The sequence below is a fragment of the Stegostoma tigrinum genome, chromosome 7 (assembly GCF_030684315.1).
Source record: "Stegostoma tigrinum isolate sSteTig4 chromosome 7, sSteTig4.hap1, whole genome shotgun sequence".
In the NCBI taxonomy this organism is placed as follows: Eukaryota; Metazoa; Chordata; class Chondrichthyes; order Orectolobiformes; family Stegostomatidae; genus Stegostoma; species Stegostoma tigrinum.
In genome coordinates, this window is record NC_081360.1 from 5,094,001 (window position 1) to 5,115,949 (window position 21,949).

The 21,949-nt window shown below is 44.1% G+C and overlaps 1 protein-coding gene across 4 annotated transcripts in view; it reads left to right on the top strand.

Moving 5' to 3' along the window:
- lss (lanosterol synthase (2,3-oxidosqualene-lanosterol cyclase)) overlaps positions 1-21,949 on the top strand; it is a 116,945-nt gene that overhangs the window by 91,714 nt on the left and 3,282 nt on the right. For all 4 annotated transcript variants that reach the window (XM_048534489.2, XM_048534487.2, XM_048534488.2 and 1 more), the window contains 5 exons: positions 8,947-9,043; positions 17,044-17,149; positions 17,291-17,356; positions 18,339-18,419; positions 20,364-20,534. In XM_048534489.2, coding sequence (XP_048390446.1) covers positions 8,947-9,043; positions 17,044-17,149; positions 17,291-17,356; positions 18,339-18,419; positions 20,364-20,534 — 521 coding nt within the window. The remainder of the gene's footprint in view (positions 1-8,946; positions 9,044-17,043; positions 17,150-17,290; positions 17,357-18,338; positions 18,420-20,363; positions 20,535-21,949) is intronic.

The window sequence follows — 21,949 nt, forward strand, 5'->3', positions numbered from 1 at the left end:
GATGTCCCTGGTCTTAGTTTTCTTATTTCCCAAAAGATACCTATCAGGCAGGGTTGTTATCTAACCAAGGGCAGCCATATCTTTGGTGATTATGCTGTCTCCAGTCACCTACCAATTACTCCCCAATGCCTGCTCTTATGTTTTGTGCCAAGGATTGTGGGATTAAAATCCATACCTTGTCTCCGTACATCAGACATTCTTCAGTTCTGCTTTTTTTCACAAATAGCACTTCCAACTAAAGCTGCTTAATACTTTCAACACCATCAAGATCCCAGAATGTGGACCTCAATCCTGCACCATCAAAAGCAGCAGTGTTGACACTGTGATGCTACACCACCAAACTAGCAATTAGGCTAATCATCTGATGCCTTATTGAATGCCACGATCAAGCTGTTCTCCAGACATACAGATAGTGCATTCCAGGCGCTATCTGCTGGCTGAGTGAAAAATATTTTTCTCACCTTGTATTTTTTCCTTTTGCAAAACACTTAAAACTGTGTGCCCTCTAGTTCTTGATCTGTTTCACTAATTTCTTCCTAACCACTCTCTCCAGATTCTTCATAATTTTGAAAAGATCTATCAAGTCTCTTCCCAGCTTTGTCTTCTCTATGGAAAATGTTTTCAACTTCTCCGGTCTTTCCTCTTAATTGAAGTATCTCATCCCTGGAACCGTTCTCATAATCCTCTTCTGCTCAGTCGCCAATACATTCACATGGTGGGCAGATGATTGCAAAGGGCTCTGAGAAATAAGATTTATGATCACTTGGAAAGGCACAGTTTGATTCGTGATAGTCAGCATGGATCTGTGAGGTGTAGATCATGCCTCACAAACCTTACTGAATTCTTTGAAGAGGTGACCAAACACATGGATGAAGGTAGAGCAGTGGTTGTAGTATACGTGGATTTAAGTAAGGCATTTGATGAGGTTCCCCATGGTAGGCTTATGCAGAAAGTAAGGAGGCATGGGATTGGGGGAAATGTGGCAGATTGGATTCACAATTGGCTGATCCTTAGAAGACAAAGGGTGGTAGAGGATGGAAAATGTTCAACATTGTCCTCAGTTATGAGTGTGTACCACAAGGATCTCCTGGGTCCTCTTCTATTTGTGATTTTTGTAAATGATTTGGATGTAGGAGTAGAAAGGTGGATTAGTAAATTCGCAGATGATACAAAGGTGGTTCGAGTTGTGGATAGTGTGGAGGGCTGTTCTAGTTTACAAAGGGGCATTGATAGTATACAGAGCTGGGCTGAGAAGTGGCAGGTGGAGTTTAACTCTGAAAAGTGTGAAATTCATTTTGGAAGGGTGAACTTGAAAGCAGAATCCAGGGTTAACAGGAAAATTCTTAGCAGTGGGGAGGAGCAGAGCGGTCTTGGGGCTCATGTCCACAGTTCCCTGAAAGCTGCCACCCAGGTGGATAGAGTTATTAAGAAGGTGTATGGTCTGTCAGCTTTCATTAATAGAGGGATTGAGTTCAAGAGCTGTGAAGTTATGCTCCAGCTACACAAAACCCTTGTTCAGCCACATCTGGCGTATTGTGTTCAGTTCTGGTTGCCTCATTACAGGAAAGATGTGGAAGCATTGGAAAAGGTGCAGAGGAGATTTACTAGGATGTTGCCTGGAATGGAGGGAAAGCCTTACAAGGAAAAGTTGAGAGAGCTAGCTAGGGATTTTCTGTTCAGAACAATGAGGGATGAGAGGTGACATGATAGAGGTGTACAAAATGATCAGAGGTATGGATAGACTGGATAGCCAGAGACTTTTTCCGAGGGTGGAGGTAGCTATTACAAGGGGCCATAGTTTTAAAGTGAATGGAAGTAGATATAGGGGAGATGTCAGAGGTCGGTTCTTTACTGAGAGAGTGGTAGGGGCGAGGAATGCCTTGCCAGAGAGGGTAGTGGAGTTGGCCTCATTGGGGCATTTCAGTGGCTATTAGATAAGCATATGGACGATAGTATAAGGTAGGGGTGGAGGTCAGATTGACCTTAGGTTTCGGGTAGAAGTTTGGCCCAACATCGTGGGCCGAAGGGCCTGTGCTGTGCTGTGCTGTGCTGTACTGTTCTATGTTCATCCTCCCTATGGTATGATACCCAGAACTGTTCGCAGAATTCAAGCTAAGATCTAATATGAACATATTTATATATCATATAAATTGAGCATAACCTCTCTGCTCTTTTAGTCCACGTCTGTATTAATGAAGCCTAGAATACTATATCCTTCACTAACTGCACTCTTTACTTGCCCTACCACCTTCAGTGCTCTGTGAACGAATATCATCGGGTTTCTCTAGTCATGCGCTGTCTTTGAATCTGTGCCCATTAGTGCGTACTGCTTCCCCATGATGTTTGTGTTAAAGTCCGTCACCTCATATTCTCAGAGATAATGGGAACTACAGATGCTAAAGAATCTGAGATAACAAAGCGTGGAGCTGGATGAACACAGCAGGCCAAGAAGCATCTTAGGAGCACAAAAGCTGACGTTTCAGGCCTAGACCCTTCATCAGAAAAGGGGGATGGGGAGAGGATTCTGAAATAAATAGGGGGAAGAGAGGGGGAGGCAGGGAGAGGAGAGAATGACTGAGGAGATAGGGAGGTGACAGGTCAGGAGGGCGGGATGAGGTTAGTAGGTAGGAAATGGAGGTGCGTCTTGAGGTGGGGGGGGGGATAGGTGAGAGGAAGAACGGGTTAGGGAGGTGGGGACAAGCTGGGCTGGTTTTGGGATGCAGTGGGGGTGGAGAGATTTTAAAGCTGGTGAAATCCATATTGATACCATTGGGCTGCAGAGTTCCCAAGCGGAATATGAGTTGCTGTTCCTACAGCCTACGAGTGGCATCATTAAGACACAGCAGGAGGCCCAAAATGGACATGTCGTCTAAGGAATGGGAGGGGGAGTTGAAATGGTTCGCGACTGGGAGGTGCAGTTGTTTATTGCGAACCGAGCATAGGTGTTCGGCAAAGAGGTCCCCAAGCCTCCGCTTGGTTTCCCCAATGAGAGAAAGCCACACCGGGTACAGCGGATGCAGTATACCTCATTGGCAGATGTGCAGGTGAACGTCTGCTTAATGTGGAAAGTCATCTTGGGGCCTAGGTTGGGGGTGAGCGAGGAGGTGTGGAGGCAAGTGTAGCACTTCCTGCGGTTGCAGGGAAAGTGCCAGGTGTGGTGGAGCTGGAGGGGAGTGTGGATCGGACAAGGGGGTCCCAGAGAGAGTAGTCTCTCCCGAAGGCAGACAAGGGTGGGGTTGGAAAAATGTCTTTAGTGGTGGGGTCAGATTGTAGATGGCGGAATTGTCGGAGGATGATGCGTTGTATCTGGAGGTTGGTGGGTTGGTATGTGAGGACTAGGGGGATTCTCTTTTGGCGGTTATTGCGGGGGTGGGCTGTGAGGGATGATTTGCGGGAAATGCGGGAGGCACGGTTGAGGGTGTTCTCGAACATTCTGGGGTGGGGGGTGGGTGAAGTTGCGGTCCATGAAGAACCAGGACATCTGGGATGTACGGGAGTGGAATGCCTCATCCTGGGAGCAGATGCAGTGGAGGCGAAGGAATTGGGAATAGGAGATGGAACGTTTGCAGAATGGTGGGTGGGAGGAGGTGTATTCCAGGCAGCTGTGGGAGTCGGTGGGCTTGAAATGGACGTCGGTTGCTAGGTGGATGTCAGCGATGGAGACAGAGGGGATCAGGAAGGAAAGAGAGGTGTCAAGGTGGCACAGGTCACCTTAAGGTTGGGGTGGAAGGTGTTGGTGAATTGGATGAATTGTTTGAGCTCCTCTTGGGAGCATGAGGCGGTGCCGATATAGTCATCAATGTAAGAGAAAGAGGTGTGGTTTAGGGCCAGTGTAAGTGCGAAAGAGGGACGGTTCCACATAACCTACAAAGAGGCAGGCATAGCTCGGGCCAATGCAGGTACCCATGGCCACCCCCTTTGTCTGTAGGAAGTGGGAGGAATTGAAAGAGAAGTTGAGGGCGAGGACAAGTTTGGCTAGGCGGATGAGGGTGTCGGTGGAGGGGGACTGGTCAGGTCTGCGGGACAGGAAGAAGAGGAGGGCCTTTAGGCCATCTGCACGGTGAATGCAGGTGTATAGGGACTGGATGTCCATGGTGAAAATGAGGTGTTGTGGGTGGGGGAATTGGAAGTTCTGGAGGAAGTGGAGGGCGTGGGTGGTGTCATGGACGTAGATAGGGAGTTCCTAGACCAAGGGGGAGAAAATGGAGTCCAGATAGGTGGAGATGACTTTGGTGGGGTAGGAGCAGGTGGAGACAATATGTCGACCAGGGCAGGCAGGTTAGTGGATTTTGGGAAGGAGATAGAAGCAGGTGGTGCGGAGTTGGGGAACAGTGAGGTTGGAGGCTGTGCGTGGGAGGTCACCTGAGGTGATGAGGTTGTGAATGGTTTGGGAGATAGTTTGGTGCTCGGGGGTGGGGTCATGATCCAGGGGGCAGTAGCAGGAGGTGTCACAAAGTTGGCGTCTGGCCTCAGCAATGTAAAGGTCAGTGCGCCATACTACAACTGGGCCTCCCTTGTCTGGTGAAACTCCACCCTGCGCCATACTACAACTGGGCCTCCCTTGTCTGCGGGTTTGATGGTGAGGTTGGGATTGGAGTGGAGGGCTGCAATTTCCGCAGGGGAGACGTTGGTGTGGGTGAGAGGGATACAGAGGTTGAGGATTGTAGATGGCATTATATCTGGAGGTTGGTGGGGTGGTATGTGAGAACTAGGGGTATTCTGTTTTGGCGGTTATTGCAGGGGTGTGAGGGATGAGTTGCAGGAAATGCAGGAGACACGGTCAAGGGTTTTCTCAACAACTGCAGGGGGGGATGGTTGCGGCCCTTGAAGAACGAGGACATCATGGATGTACTGGAGTGGAATGCCTCATCCTGGAAGCAGATGTGGCGGAGGCGAAGGAATTGGTAATAGGGGATGGAATTTTGCCTCCGCCGCATCTGCTTCCAGGATGAGGCATTCCACTCCCGTACATTCCAGATGCCCTCATTCTTCAAGGACCGCAACGGTCGAGAACGCCCTGCAATAACCACCCCAAAGAGAATCCCCCTAGTCCTTACATACCACCCTACCAAACTCCGGATACAACGCATTATCTTCTGACACTTCCGCCATCTACAATCCGTCCCCAACACTAAAGACATTTTTCCAACCCCACCCTTGTCTGCCTGCTGGACGGACCACTCTCTTCGCAACTCCCTTGTCTGCTCCACGCTCCCCTCTAACCCTATCACACCCAACACTTCCCCTGCAACCGCAGGAAGTGCTTTACTTGCCCCCACACCACCTCCCTCACCCTCATCCTAGGCCCCAAGATGACTTTCCACATCAAGCAGATGTTCACCTGCACATCCGCCAATGTGGTATACTACATCTGCTGTACCCGGTGTGGCTACCTCTACTTTGGGGAAACCAAGCGGATTCTTGGGGACTGCTTTGCAGAACACCTATGCTCGGTTCACAATAAACAACTACACCTCCCAGTTGCGAACCATTTCAACTCCCCCTCCCATTCCTTAGACGACATGCCCATCTTGGGCCTCTTGCAGTACCATAATGATGCAGGAACAGCAACTCATATTCCACTTGGGAACCCTGCAGCCCAGTGGTATCAATGTGGATTTCACCAGCTTCAAAATCCACCCCCTCCCCCCACTGCATCCCAAAACCAGCCCAGCTTGTCCCCGCCTCCCTAACCAGTTCTTCCTCTCACCTATCCCCCCCCCCGACCTCAAGCCGCACTTCCATTTCCTACCTACTAACTTCATCCCGCCCTCTTGACCTGTAATTCTCCAATCTTCTGACACCATCACTTAATCCACCGAAGATAGAAAAATAATTGAGTGCCTCTGCAAGCCCACCTCCACTTCGTTCAATATCTTTGGATGCATCTTACCAAGTTAAAAACTGACAATCTACCCAATACCACCACTTTGTTGTTTCAAAACCCTTCCAATGACTGAGTTTCCTCCTGTGTCACCATAGCCTGGGCAGCAAATGCCTCATGTGGGTATAGTCAGATGTGGTCATTTAACAACACAACCACATCTTTGCCTCCGTGTACAAATCCCTTTTTAGTTCCCTAAATTGCCATGCTCCTTCTTTTATACTTCCCCAACTCAACCGTGCTCATTTCTGCCAACTCCATCATGACGAAACCTCCCTCCTTCTGGATGTGAGTTTGCTTGCTGAGCTGGAAGGTTAGTTTTCAGACATTTCGTCACCATTCTAGGTAACATCATCAGTGAGCCTCCGACGAAGCGCTGGTGTTATGTCCCGCTTTCTATTTATCTGGTTAGGTTTCCTTGGGTTGGTGATGTCACTTCCTGCATTGGTGATGTCATTTCCTGTTCTTTTTCTCAGGGGATGGTAGATTGATTTGGAGCCAATGTGTTCGTTGATGGAGTTCTGGTTGGAATGCCATGCTTCTAGGAATTCTCGTGCGTGTCTCTGTTTGGCTTGTCCTAGGATGGGTGTGTTGTCCCAATCAAAGTGGTGCCCTTCCTCATCTGTATGTAAGGGTACGAGTGAGAGTGGGTCATGTCGTTTTGTGGCTAGTTGATGTTCATGTATTCGGGTGGCTAGCTTTCTGCCAGTTTGTCCAATGTAGGTGTTTGTCACAGTTCTTGCAAGGTATTTTGTAGATAACGTTTGTTTTGTTTGTTGTCTGCATAGGGTCTTTTAAGTTCATGAGCTGCTGTTTTAGTGTGTTGGTGGGTTTGTGGGCTACCCTGATGCCAAGAGATCCGAGTAGTCTGGCAGTCAACACAAGAAAGGAAAGCCCTAAAAGGATTCAAAGAAGATAAAAACATCGTTATTCTACCTGCAGACAAAGGACACTTGACAGTCATTCTAAACCGAACAGACTACATTGAGAAAGCGAACGCACTGCTTGCAGATATTGACACTTACCAACAGGTGGCGATAGACCCGACCCCCACAACGAGAGAACCGAATCACAGCCTTACTCAAAAAACTTCAAAAATCTGGAGAATTAAACAAGAGAGACTTCCAAAAAATGAAACCAGATGGATCCAACACACCACGCTTCTACGAACTACCAAAAATTCACAAACCAGGAGCCCCCCTCAGACCCATAGTGTCGCTACCTGGAACACCAACCTACAGATTAGCCAAGGAACTACACCAAAGACTAAAACACCTAGTAGAAGACTCCCACCACTCCATTCGCTCCACCCAAGAATTCCTGAACACCATCAAAGACACTAAGATAGAAGAAGATGAAATAATGGTCTCCTTTGACGTAACAGCCCTGTACACATCCATCAACATCAACTTGGCCAAAGAAACACTGACTACACTATTAGAAGAACTGAAGACACATACACCAGACACCACCAACCTCATCAGCAAGGACAACATCATCAAGCTAGTGGACCTATGTCTCACCACCCACTTCACTTTCAATAACAAAACCTACAGGCAAACCAACGGTACACCCATGGGATCTCCGATATCAGGGTTCTTAGCAGAGGCAGTAATGCAGAGACTCGAACAAACAGCTCTGCCAATCATCCAACCCAAACTTTGGGTCCGCTATGTGGATGACACCTTTGTCATCACTAAACAAAACAAATTAGAGGAAACCTTCAAGACCATCAATAATACCCTTACTGGCATAACATTCACAAAAGAGGAGGAAAACAACGAACTGCCATTCCTAGATGTCACAGTAGAGCGAACAGCCAATGGGGAACTTCAAACCAGCGTCTACAGGAAAACAACACATACGGACAAAATACTGAACTACAGGAGCAACCATCCCAACACCCACAAACGAAGCTGCATTAGAACATTATTCCAACGAGCCACCACACACTGCAGCACAGAGGAACTACGCAGAGCAGAGGAAAATCATCTATACAGTGTATTCAAAAAGAATGGGTACCCTATGAACACAGTCCGCCGATTCCTCAGCAATAAACCCACACAACAGACAAAACGGGGTCAGAAACCATAACCACTCTCCCCTACATCAAAGACATTTCCAAAATGACTGCCAGACTACTCGGATCTCTTGGCATCAGGGTAGCCCACAAACCCACCAACACACTAAAACAGCAGCTAATGAACTTAAAAGACCCTATGCAGACAACAAACAAAACAAACGTTATCTACAAAATACCTTGCAAGAACTGTGACAAACACCTACATTGGACAAACTGGCAGAAAGCTAGCCACCCGAATACATGAACATCAACTAGCCACAAAACGACATGACCCACTCTCACTCGTACCCTTACATACAGATGAGGAAGGACACCACTTTGATTGGGACAACACACCCATCCTAGGACAAGCCAAACAGAGACACGCACGAGAATTCCTAGAAGCATGGCATTCCAACCGGAACTCCATCACCAACACATTGGCTCCAAATCAATCTACCATCCCCTGAGAAAAAGAACAGGAAATGACATCACCAACCCAAGGAAACCTAACCAGATAAATAGAAAGCGGGACATAACACCAGCGCTTCGTCGGAGGGTCACCTGATGATGTTACCTAGAATGGTGACGAAATGCCTGAAACCTAACCTTCCAGCTCAGCGAGCAAACTCACATCCAGAACCTCAACCTGAGATACAATTCTTCTCATAACTCGCTAACCTCCCTCCTTCTCTCACCGTTCCCCTCCACCATGTACCCCAATGTCATTTACCTTGTCCCTTCCCATGGTAACTCAGCAAGGCTTAAATTTACTTTCAAATGAGATCAAATGTTGCAAAAGAAACTCAGCATGACAGGCAGCATCTGGGAGAGAGAAACCCAATTAACATTTCATATCAATGATATTTTATCAGATCATCATCAGCCAGAAATATTAACTCTACTTCTATCTCCCCTGATGCAGCTGGACCTGCTGAGTTTCTCCAGTATTTTGAGATTTTGTTTTGTGGCTAATCCAATCTCCCTTTTCTTGTTGCAGCTGCTCAGTATGAGAAACCCTGACGGTGGGTTTGCCACATACGAGACAAAGCGCGGGGGACGACTGCTCGAACTTCTGAACCCCTCAGAGGTTTTTGGTACATGTCTCAAATTTATATTTTTTGAAAGAATTTTTATTTAATACATGCAAATCTTGATAGGTTCTCCTGCGGCTCAGTTGTCCATGTAGTAAGTTTCAATACTGATCTCTAAAGCACTGAATGTATGAAATGGAACATGAGAATTTCATATCAAAACTTCAGTTTGAATAATTACAGTCCCCTCTTGATTCTGTCCCTTTCTACTTCTTTGAAGTTGAATGAGTGTGTGAGGTGTCAGACCTCTCTGTGGATTAAATACGTTGAAGACTCCAGTTTAAACACCAGGTGTTGTTCTGTGCCATCTCTCCATAATAAGGATCTGCATTAAATTTAGACTCTTAAGAAAGATATTCTGTTTAACCCAATTCTAAACAATTGAGCTCTGCATTCAGTTAGTGTTGCTGTAAGCTGTTAGCCAAGATACGCCAATAGATTAGGCCAGTAACTTGTTTGCTGGAATATTCTTAGTTATATCAGTCAAGACACAGTTAGAGATAGTCAATGAGCATTTTGCACAGGATGGTTATGAAAGGATTCAATTTATAAGCTGCTACCACGTTCCTCCTCTGTGTATTTGGTTGTTTTTGTTACCTTGACTTCCGTCCTTTTCTCTTGTCTCCTTACAAGTATGAGTTCTGATCTTGCTCCTCTGGGCTCCACAGTACATGCCTGTTCAGTTTTGTATTATTTATAATGACGTATGGGCGTTACTAACTCTGCCATCATTGACTGTCTATCCCTAATTGCCCTTGAGAAGGTGGTGGTGAGCTGCCTTCTTGAACTGCAGCAGTCCTTGGTGTGTAGGGACATGCACAATGCTCTTAGGGAATTCCAGGATTTTGACCCAACAAGTTTGAAGAAGTAATGTAATGTTTCCAAGACAGAATGGGGAATGACTTGGAGAGGCCCATTTTGGTGGTAATGTTCCCATATATCTGCTGACCTGTCCTTTTTAGGTAGTGCTGATGTTGAAAGGTGTTGTCGAAGCAAACTCAGTGAATTTCTTTTTTTTAATTCATTTGAGTGATGTGGGCATCGATAGCTGGCCAGCAGTTACAACCCGCCCCTAGTTTCCCTTGAGAAGGTAGTGATGAGCTACCTTTTTGAACTGCTGCAGTCCACCTGTTGTGGGTTGACCAACAATGTCATTAGGCAGGAAATACCAGGATCTTGACTCAGTGACAATGAAGGAATGGCAATATATTTCCAAGTCAGGATGATGACTGACTTGGAGGGGAAATTGAAGGTGATGGTGGTTGTGGGTTTAGAAGAGCTTCTGAACTCTGAGGATCTTTGGTGAATTTTTGCAGTGCATCTTGGGGGTAGTTCACACAGATAGTACTGTGCGCCAATGATGAAGGCAGCGAATGTTGAATATAATGGATCAGGTGCCAGTTTAGCAGGTTTCTTGTTCTGGATGATGTCACACTTTTTGAGTGTTGCTGGAGTTACACTAATCCAGGCAAGCTGGGAGTGTTTCATCACAATCCTTACTTGTGCCTTGTTGATGATGGACAGGCTTTGGGGAGACAGAAGGTGAGCCACTTACTGCAGGATTCTTGGCCTCTGATCTGATCTTATACCCACAGTATTTATATGGAAGGTCCAGTTGTGTTTCTCGTCAATGGTAAGCTCCCAGGATGTTGATAGCGGGGAGATTCAGTGATGGTGACTCCATAGAACATCAAAGTGGTTTGCTTGTCCATTATTGGAGATGACAGTTGCCTGACACGTGTATGGCACAAGTGTAAATTGCCAGTGTTCAGCCCAAGCCTGGATATTTTCTAGGTCTTGCTGCATTTGTACGTGGACTGCTCAAGTATCTAAGAAGGAATGAATGGTGCTGAACATTGCGCAGTCATTGGCAAATAGCCTCACTTATATTGGAGGGAATGTCATTAATGAAGCAGCTGAAGATAGTTGTGCCTAGGACACTTTGCTGAGGAATTCCTGCAGAGGTATTCTAGAGATGAGAAGACTCATCTCCAACAGCTACAACCACCTTCCTTTGTGTCAAGCATGGTGCCAACCAGTGGAGAATTTTTACCCCGACTGCTAATGACTCCAATTTTGCTATGACTGTTTGATGCTACACTTGGTCAAATGCAGCCTCAATGTCATAGGCTGCAGCTCTTACTTCACCTCTGGAATTCAGCTCTTTTGTCCATGTTTGAACCAAAGCTGCCATGAGGTCAGGTGCTGAATGGCCCTAGCAAACCCAAAGTGGGCATTTGAGAGCAGGTTATTGTTGAGCAGATACTGCTTGGAGCACCGTTGATAACAATTTCCATTTTTACTGATGATTGAGCGGAGACTATTGGGGTAGTAGTTGGCTTTTCGTATTCAGGACACAAATGGACAAGTTTTCACATTGACCAGTAGATGCCAGTGTTGTAGCTGTACTGAAACAACTTGGGCATGGAAAATTCAGGAACACACATCTTCAGTACTATTCTAGAATGTTGCCAGGGTCTGTAACATTTCATTTCAACAAGTAATCTAGATACCATAAGTAATATTGGGGACCTCAAGAGGAGGCCGAGAAAGAGGACCCCCTTGACACTTCCAGCTGACTCCTGTCAGAAGTCAGAAATTGAGCTTGTAACTCTAATCTGTGATTTCTCTGTAGTTCAATATTCCTTTATTTTTAAGTATGGCATCGTGGGACCCAGGGTCCTCACAGCCCATTTGAAGTAGTTTGGTTGTGGAGGTATGTGTTAATGCTACTTTCACCACTCCCCTTCTCAAACCTCTGTCCCACTGTTAGTAACTGCTAGACAGCTCAATGCTGACATTTGAAAGGAAGCTAAGTTTTCTTTCCCATCAGCTGCCCTCAGTGCTTTGGACTTCTTGCTCACACACCCCAACTCCCCTAATTACAAAAGTGTGAGTTATACAAATTCTCCGGCCAACGTTGGATTTGTTGTACTTTGACAGCTTTGCTAGTTGAAGTGATTCCCTGTGCTTGCCTGTCTCCGAATTCTCTTTCTCTTTTTTTCAATGTATCATAGGAAAATAAGGACAGGTACAGCCTGTGGAGCCTGTCCTACCATTCATAAAGATCATGGCTAATGGAACACTTCATTGCTTTTTACCCACCTACTCCCATATCCTGTACACCACTGTTAATCATAAATCTATCAATCTCTTCTTTCAACAAACTCATAGACTCAGCTTCCGTGACCCTCAATAAAAAATAACATCCTGTTAGTTTTCCTGATTGCTTGTTATACCTGCATCCAAACCTTCTGTCATTCATCTGCTGAGACATCCAGATCTCTGTACATGTCAGAGCTGTGCAACCTCTCACCATTTAGACAATATGCTTTTTTATTCTTTCTGCAGAAAAATGGACAATTTCACGTTTTTCCCATTTCTTACTCCATTTGCTAGATCTTTGCCTTCTCACTTGACCTATTTGATCCCTTTGTAACCTCATGTCATTTCCACTTGTCACTTTCCTATCTACCTTTGAACCATCAGCAATTTTAGCAACCGTCCCTTCGATACCTTCATCATAACCATTTATAGTAAGAGTTCAGACCCCAGCACCAACTCCTGTGGCACATCATTTAAGACATCCTTCCAGCCTGAAAAAGACCCATTTATTCTCTGCCACCTGTTACCCAGCCAATCATCTGTCCATGTCATGTTCTCCCCTATACTATGAGCTTTTATTTTCCTTAATAACCTTTGATGTGGCACCATATCAAACGTTTTTGTAAAGCAAAGTAGAATACATCCACCAGTTCGCCTTTATTCAAAGCACAACCTAATTCTTCAAAGAAATCCAACAAATTAGTTAAGTATTATTTCCCTTTGATAAAGCCAGGTTGATACTGCCTGATTACGTTGAACTTATCCAAGTGCCCTGTTATAACATTTTTAATAATGGCTTCCAATATTTACCGGCCCACTTTGCCCAGTGTCTTTCCATAGGACAATCCCGCCACCCGTTTGGTACCTGACCACTTATTCTCCTCCGCTTTGTGCATTTCAGGCTTTGGCTCCATTCCCCAGAAGAGCTGTCACTCTCACCATTATCTGCTGCTGAAAGTTTGTTCTTGCGTGAGATGCACTCTGAAGCTTTCCTGACTACTTTCCTGCTTTCTTCTGACTAATGGTCCCTTATTCCTTCTCTGACTACACTTAAGCTGCATGGTGACCGTGTCTAAAAGTGTGTTATCCATATAACTCTCAGCCTTGCGGATGCACTGCATACCTTCAGCTGCTGCTCCAGGTAGACAAACTGGTGGCACTTCCTGCAGATCTGGTCTTCCAGACTGTTAGGAGGGTCTAAAACTTCCCACATACTGTAGGCAGTAAAATACATGGGATTGGGCTCTCCTGCCATACTTTCAGTTAAAGTACTCCTTCCATAAGTTTAAGCCGAGCAGAAGCTTATCTAAATTTTTCTGGAACTCTCACCTTTTCTTAATGTGGTTTTAAAGTTTACCCATTACCTACTAATTAGGGGCCTGCTTCATGTTGTCATGACATTTGTCTGGTCTTTTTTTAAAAAATGGTGGAGTCCCTGTTAGGGTTAAGCTGCCGTTCTAACTGAGCTCAATCTCTCGATCTTACTCCCACTGGATTTTATATGGCCCCAGACTTCTCCTAATGCCTTGTCAGAAGGTCCTAATTTCGTCCCCTCATCCCAGTGATGTTGTCCGCATGTCACAGGGCTCTTACCTTATAGAACATAGAACAGTACAGCACAAGAACAGGCCCTTAACCCTTCCCCCATTTATGTGCTATCCTGATGCCATTCTAAACTAATTCCATCTGCCTGCACTTGGTCCATATTCCTTTGTTCTCTCTCTGTTCACATGCCTATCTAAATGTCTGTTTAACATTGCTATCGTATGTTTCTGCCATCTCCCCTGTGAGTGTTCCAGGAACAAGGGATCATGTATGTAAAAAAAAAGTTTCCTTGCACGTCTCCTTTACACTTATTTCTTCTCAGCTCAAACCAATGTCACTTAGTGTTAGACATTTCCACCCTGGGAAGGAAAATCTGACTGTCTAACCTATCCATGCCTCTCTCAATTTTATTTACTTCTATCAGATCAGCCAGTCAGCTTCCTACACCAAAAACAAACCACGTTTGTCTGACCTCTACTTATAGTTAATACACTCAATCGAGGCAACATCCTGGTAAAGAGATAGCAAGAACTGCAGGCTCTGGAGTCAGAGGGAACTCAGGCAGCACCAGAGGAGCAGAAATCTGAGGAGCGGTCCCGACCCGAAACATCAACTTTCCTGCTCCCCTGATGCTATCTGGCCTGCCTTGTTCCTCCAACATTCTGGTAAACCTCTTTTACAACCTCTCCAAGACCTCCACGTCATTTCTATACAATTGTGACCGGAACTGCTCACAATACTCCAAATATGGCCCCACTAAAGTCTTATAAAGCTGCAACATGTCTTCTCAACTTTAAATTCTGTCCTGACCAAAGAAGGCAAGCTTGCCACACACCTTCCTTAACAACTGTGTTGCCACTTTCAGGGAGCTATGGACTTGATGCCTCTGTTTACATCAGTTTTCCTAAGGGTCATGCCATTTACTGGATACTTTCCTCTTGCATTTGATTTTCCAACTGATCTATATTATATTGTATCCTCTGATAACCTTCCTCACTATCCTCAAGTCTACTTACTAATCAAGCTACCTACATTTTAATCCATATCACTTAAAAATATTACAAACGACTGAGGACCCAGAACTGATTCTTGCAAGACGCCACTGTTCACAATCTTCAATGAGAAAAATGCTCTTCACACCCATTCCTCTCTGTAATGCTGCCTGTCGCAATATCCATACCTCACTCGGCTCTGTCCCAATTCAAGTGGACCCTATCCCAGCAATAGGAAGGTAAGTTGACTTTGACATGGTACAGGTCTGTTGAGAGATATGGGGAGGTAAAGTGACTGGGCTAACAAATTGTAAATGGAGTATAGTGTGGGGAAAATGCAGAAATCCAGTTGGTCGTAAGAATATAAAAGCAACATATTATTTAAATGGAGAAAGATTACAGGACTTGGTGATAGAAGATTACATGTTACATGAATTGCAAGTGCAGCTAGTGGTTCTAAGGGCAAGCAGAATGCTGTACACTATATTGGTGAAATCACATCCAGAATACTGTGTGCACTTTTGACTTCCTTATTTGGAAAGGAATATTATCTCATTAGATTCAGTTGAGAGAAGGTTCATTCCTGGGATGAAAGTGTGATGAAGAAAGGTTGGGCATACACCCACTGGAGTTCCAAAGCGTGACAACGTGATCTTATTCTAATGTACAAGATCCTAAGGGCCTTGGTCGTACTGAAAGAGTATTCCCCTTGTGGGGGAGATTAGAACAAAGGAACATAGGGTACAGACAGGGATCAATCATTTAAGACAGATGAGAATTATTATAAGTTGTTAGTGTGTGGAATTCTTTTCCCCAGAATACAGTGGAAGCCGTGCTGGAAGTTTGACAGACAAGGAAACATCAAAGGTTATGATGTGCCAGACAGGAAAGTGGAGTTAAGACCACAACCAGAATCTTATTGAATAGTAGAGCAGGCTCAAGGATTGAATGGCCTATTCTGTTCTTTAATTCTACGTTCCTGTGTAATGGTATAGTTCCTGTCTCAGTACTGATGCCAATGACTATGAAATGGAGGCCTCCTTTACCAAACAACTCCTTCAGTACCATTCTCATCTCTCTGCTCTGAGAGCCAGTAGACATTGCCGGGGTCATGGTGTAAAGCCAACGAAAATGAGGATGTTGAGGACAGGAAGGGAAGGGACGAAGACCGCTCATGTAGTCAATGGATGCTTGTAAATTGGAAGAAAAGTTGAAGTTTTCTGTTTTGGAGCTCATACAGGAAGTGGCACTGATTCGGTCAACAACATCGAGGAACAAGACCCAAGAGTGTGGATGTAACTAGAACCGGAGCAGTTTTCTCCCCACATACAGCCTATCAAATGTATGATAAATTATTTTTTTATTAGATTTCCTACAGTGCAGAAACAGACCCTTCAGCCCCACAAGTCCACACCGCCCCTTGAAGCATCCCACCCAGACCCATCCTCCTATAACCCACACACCCCTGAACACTATGGGCAATTTAGCACGGCCAATCCACCTAGCCTGCACATCTTTGGACTGTGGGAGGAAAACCACGCTGACACAGGGAGAATGTGCAAACTCCACGCAGACAGTTGCCGAGGCTAGAATCGAACCGGGTCCCTGGTGCTGTGAGGCTGCAGTGCTAACCACTGAGCCACTGTGCCGCATTTAATAAAGTTCTCATTACCGGTCTCGTTACATTTGAAATCTCTTCAATACTGTTGCCTCTGATAGTGTTCCATTATCACAAATGTTTGTCACAATATTGACTAAAAACTTTCCTGATATCAATTTGAAATTTGCTTTCATCTAATTTAAAATAATAAATTCCTACCTTTTTTAATCGTCTGGGTTCAGGGCAGCCATGGATCGTTTCATGGTACACCTCGGAGTTGGAAAGCTGTGGGTTCAAGTCCAACTTCAGTACGAACATCCAGACTGACAACCCAGTGCAGTCTTGACAGAGCCTCGAGTTGTCGGAGATGGCATCTTTCACAAGAAACATTATGTCAGATCTGCTGCTCTCTCAGGTGGTTGCAAAATGTCAGATGGCACTATCCTGAAGTAGGACAGAGGTGCGGTTCTTCATCCCTGACAGTATTTATTCCTCAAAGTAGCATCACAAAGTTCAGAAGTTTACTGTATGCAGATTGGCTGCTTCATTTCTGACATTATGGCAATGACTGCTCTTTACAGCCAGTAATATACTGCTAAAGATACTCTGGGACGTGCTGTGGTTGCAAAAGGTGATATATAAAGTCACATCTTTTTTCTTGTCTGAGATCATTTTTATATCTGTAATGTCAATCAAGTCACTGTTCAGGTGATGAGAAGCAACAAATAGACACCATTATTAGCTATGTCTCTTTTCTGCAGGCGATATAATGATTGATTACACGTATGTTGAGTGCACATGTGCAGTCATGCAGGCATTGAAACATTTCCATGAGAAATATCCATATCACAGAGTGACGGAGATCCGGTGAGTATATTAGACCCTAATAAATTGCCAGAGCAGCTTTCTTTGCATCAGCTCCAACATGGATATGAATTGTTCAGTACTTTGCAAAAGCTGTACCTAAATGGCCATCCACTTTCTAACCATTTAATGTGATCTTTTCAGCGATACTTTGGAAAAGGGCCTTGAGTACTGTCAGAGAATGCAGAATCCAGACGGGTCGTGGGAAGGGTGAGTGGGTTGAGTGTGTTGCAAATATTGAAAAATCTTCGAAGTAAACAGCATGAATTTGGCAATGAAGTAAGGCCTGAGTCTTTGTGTGATGGTTTCTCCTACTACCTTGGGAACGGCAAGAGTCAACAAAACAAGATGGATTAGACCTTACCACTCTGAATGTTTTCAGTGTATGAAAAGAGCAGGAGTATGTCATTTCAGCCACTCTTCAATAAGGCTTGTCTGAGGTCTCAGCTCCTCTTTGCTGCCTGTCCCTCCCCTCCATAATCCCCAACTTCCTTGTAGATTAAAATTCTGACGAATGCGTCCTTGAGTTTATTCAATGTCCCATTTTCATTGTGCTCTGGGGTAGAAAATTCCAAAGATCATTCATCTTCTAGGAGTAGATATGATCATGGTGAGGCAATGGCTTCATCCAACAATGCAGGGTCCCAGGTTAGTGCTCTAACGTGTGACAGCTAGCGAAATTTACATTCAAATAATAAGGGTTCAGAAAAGATTTACAGGGATGGTGCCAGGGTTGAAGGGTTTGAGCGAAAGGGAGAGGCTGAATAGGCTGGGGCTGTTTTCCCTAAAGCGTTGGAGGCTGAGGCATGACCTTGTAAAAGTTTATAAAATCATGAAGGGCATAGATAGGGTGAATAGCCAAGGTCTTTTCCTCAGGGTAGGCTAATCCAAAACTAGAGGGCATAGGTTTAAGGTGAGATGGGAAAGATTTAAAAGGGACCAAAGGGGCAACTTTTGCATGCATAGGTTGGTGTATAGGGTGAGGAGATGGTGGAGGCTGCTACAATTGCAACACTTAACAGACATCTGGATGGAAAAATGAATAGGAAGAGTTTAGAAGTAAATGGGCCAAATGCTCTCTAATGGGATTAGATTAATTTAGGATATCTCTTCAGCATGTGGACTGAAGGGTCTGCTTCCATGCTGTACAGCTCTTTGACTCTAAGTATAAGTTCCACTTTCCTTTTCGCAGGAGCTGGGGTGTCTGCTTTACCTATGGAACCTGGTTTGGCCTAGAGGCTTTTGCCTGCATGGGACACACACATCAGAAAGGGTGAGTGAATATTGTGCCTGAGCTGCTATGTACAGAATCCTCTGAAGTATAATATACTCTGTATTCATATAACGTACTGGGTACTCTGTAATTGTTTGCCATTACCTAGTCACTGTAATCTTTTTTAAGTAATCCCCAATTTATCATAGGCAGTTCATGCCTCATACCATAATAGTTCTTTTTATGTAAATTCAGGGCCAGAATCAACTACATTATTTTCCATCTTTATGACTCACTATCCTGACTTGAAAACTAATGGGCATTCCTTCAGTGTTGCTGGATCAAAATCCTGGAATTCTCTCTCAAACAAACTTTTGGGTTAACCTACAGTACATGGACTGCAACAGTTCAAGGAGGCAGCTCACCACTACCCTGTGAGGGCAGGTAGTAATTGCTGGCCAGCCAGCAATATCCACACCTCGTGAATTAAAATAAATAGTTCAGCCATTGTCTTATTGAATGATAGATCAAGTTCAAGAGGGCCAGTGGCCTGCTAATGTTCCTAATTCATGTGCTTGTTTATATTAAGACTGGAGAAGTTATGGTAGGGAACAAGGAGATGGGAAACATGAAATGAATGTATCTCTCATGCTGTAAATGGTGGTAAGTTAAGGGCCTAATGAGAATCAGTAACTTGCAGAAATGATTATTCATAAAGAAATAAGAGTGTTCTAGAATTCCCTAGATCCTAGAACAGCTGAAATACAAGGTTGTCTTTACTTTCTAGAGGAGAATGAGAATGCAGGGATTATGGGGACAGCTAGCCTGATGTCAGTAGCAAGGAAACTGCTGGGCATTTATTATGAAGGATGTGACAATAAACACATTGAAAATCATCTGTTTGGATAGAAATAAAATGGATTAACAAAAAAGAAATGGTGTTTGACAAATCTGTTGGCATTTTTGAGATTGAATTTAGCAGAGTAGATAAAGGAGAGCCAGTATGTGTAGCATATTTGGATTTTCAAAAAACGTTCAAGATTGGGGTTCATGAAATAGGATAATATATGACCTGTTTTTTTATTCTTATGAAGTTCAACCTTATGGTCACCCTTTCACAAATGCATTGAAACTGTCATCTCCAATGATGAATTTTACAAGTACGTGCCACGTAAGCTGCAGTGCAACTGTATTGATTACAGTTAAGAATCTTCTTGACCAGACTCAGAACGCAAGGGAGTGCATGACAAATTCTTCATATTTCTTGGGTTGCATTGGCCCCATTTTATTTTGTTGACAGTGGCTGAGCATCAGCACAGTTTCATCGTTTGCTCTCAAAGTTCCAGCACTTTTAAACATTTGTTTCTAACTTACTTAATCCTGGAATGGACTAGCTGAGCCATATATGCTGTTTGTTTCTCTGCTGTGTATGTCCTATGTAACTTGTTACACAACACAAAAAAATTCATTTTGGTTAAGAGTCATTCATGTTGTTGTGGGTCTGGAGTCACATGTAGGCCTGACCAGGTGAGAATGGTAGATTTCCTTTCCTAAAGATCTTGATGATAGTCAATGTGAGTTTTCATGGTCACCATCACTGTGACTAAATTTCAAGTTCACAAATATTAATTGGACTTAACCAGCTGCCATGACGAGATATGTCCCCAGAGCATTAACTTGGGCTTCGAGATTACTAGGCTGTGGCCTGTACAACTGTACCATTCCCTGAACATAGAAACAGGAGTAAACCACTTAGCCTGTCCCTCTGTTCAGTGAAATAGTGGCTAATTTCATGATCAAGACATTTTGTGACAAACAGGACATCCCATTGTTTCTCCTTTTTCCAGTTATTGTTAATTAAAAATATCTGCATTGATTAGCTGCATTCCATGGTTAGTTTCATCTGGCATTTTAACATGTTAGCTAATATTATCCTAAATCCCATTCTGTATAATTCCCTGATTTCCCTCCTAAATGCCCAAATTGGTTTTGTTTCGTATCTAGCACTGCATGCAGAGCAGTGACCCGTGCCTGCGAGTTTCTGCTGTCCAAACAGATGGAAGATGGAGGCTGGGGCGAAGACTTTGAATCATGTGAACAAAGGAAATATGTGCAAAGTGCAAAGTCCCAAGTTCACAATACATGTTGGGCTGTATTGGGATTAATGGCTGCCAGGTAAGGATGGAGCTTTTGCTTGCATTTATTTCTAAAAAAAACCTTTGCCTCATTTCATCAGAAGTGTACTCAAAAATGTCCAATTAATTCTGGGAATGAACCAGTAATAGAATCATCACAGTACAGGAAGAGGTCATTCGGCCCATCAAGTCCACGCTGGCTCTCCGCAGACCAACTCATTCAGTCCAAATTTTCCACTGTATCCCCATGGCCTGAAAGGTTTTATCCCCCAGGTGTTCATCTAACTTTGTTGTGGAATCATTTATTGTCTCCATTCTATCCCCTTATAGTATACAACTCCGAGTCTTTAATGCTCACTGCATAAGATTTTTCTTGTCTCTAACCTCTCTTCACCATACCCCCCCCCCCAACAAAATCCTGAAGATTTCTAACAAATCTCCCTGCAGCCTCCTTTTCTCCAAGGAGACTAACAGCTCTTCCTTCAGCTTAACCTTGTAGCTAATCTGTCATCCAATCTGATCAGTGTCCCCTGCACCCTCTCAAAGACTTTCTCATCCTTCCTGAAATGTGGTGGCTGAAACAACACCAGTGATCTAACGAGGGCTTCACTGAGCTTTCTAAAGATTCAGCATAATCTCCTTGCTTTTATGCTCAATACCTCAATCAATGAAGCCCAAGATCCCGAATGTTTGTCAGCCAATTGTTACATTTGTTACTCCCGGTATGTCCAACCATCTATAAAAGTTCTATTCATATACATTCTAGGCCCCTCCTTTAAACCTCTCTTTAAACCTGAAACAGAAACAAAAATTACTGGAGAACCCCAGCAGATCTGGCAGCATCTGTGGAGAGAAAGCAGAGTTAATGTTTCAAGTCCAGTGACCCATCTTCAGACATATGCTGTTTCATCTACAATTGGTTCCCCTTTTGCTTTTTGTGTTAAATTCCATCTGCCAATTTTCCATGTCTATTAATGTCATCTTCCAGACTATTGGTATTGTCCTCACTATTTGTTACCTCTCCAAGTACGATTGATTGTTCAATCAAATTTCCTCCAACTTTCTCTGTTACTTCATCAGTAAATTCAATAAATCTATGATAAATACTGTCTGAACCTCCTCAATTGACTCAGATCTGTCCACGTGCTGGGTGATGACTATTTCCCTGATTATTGTTAAATTTATTGTTGATCTGAAGCTTTAAATACAATGATCGTTAATAATCTAAACTTTATGGTATCATTAACAATTTAAATGTTATGATATGGCAATCACTCTGATCCAAATGTTCGGCCATGGTGGCTTTGTGCCACCCCATTCCTCAGCACCACGTCCAGTGATTCTTCAATCCAAGTCAGTCTAAAAACATACTGTTAAATGGAAATGTTGTGAATGCATTTTGCCCATAGAATCGCTACACTGTGGAAACGGGCTATTCGGCCTAATGAGTTGACA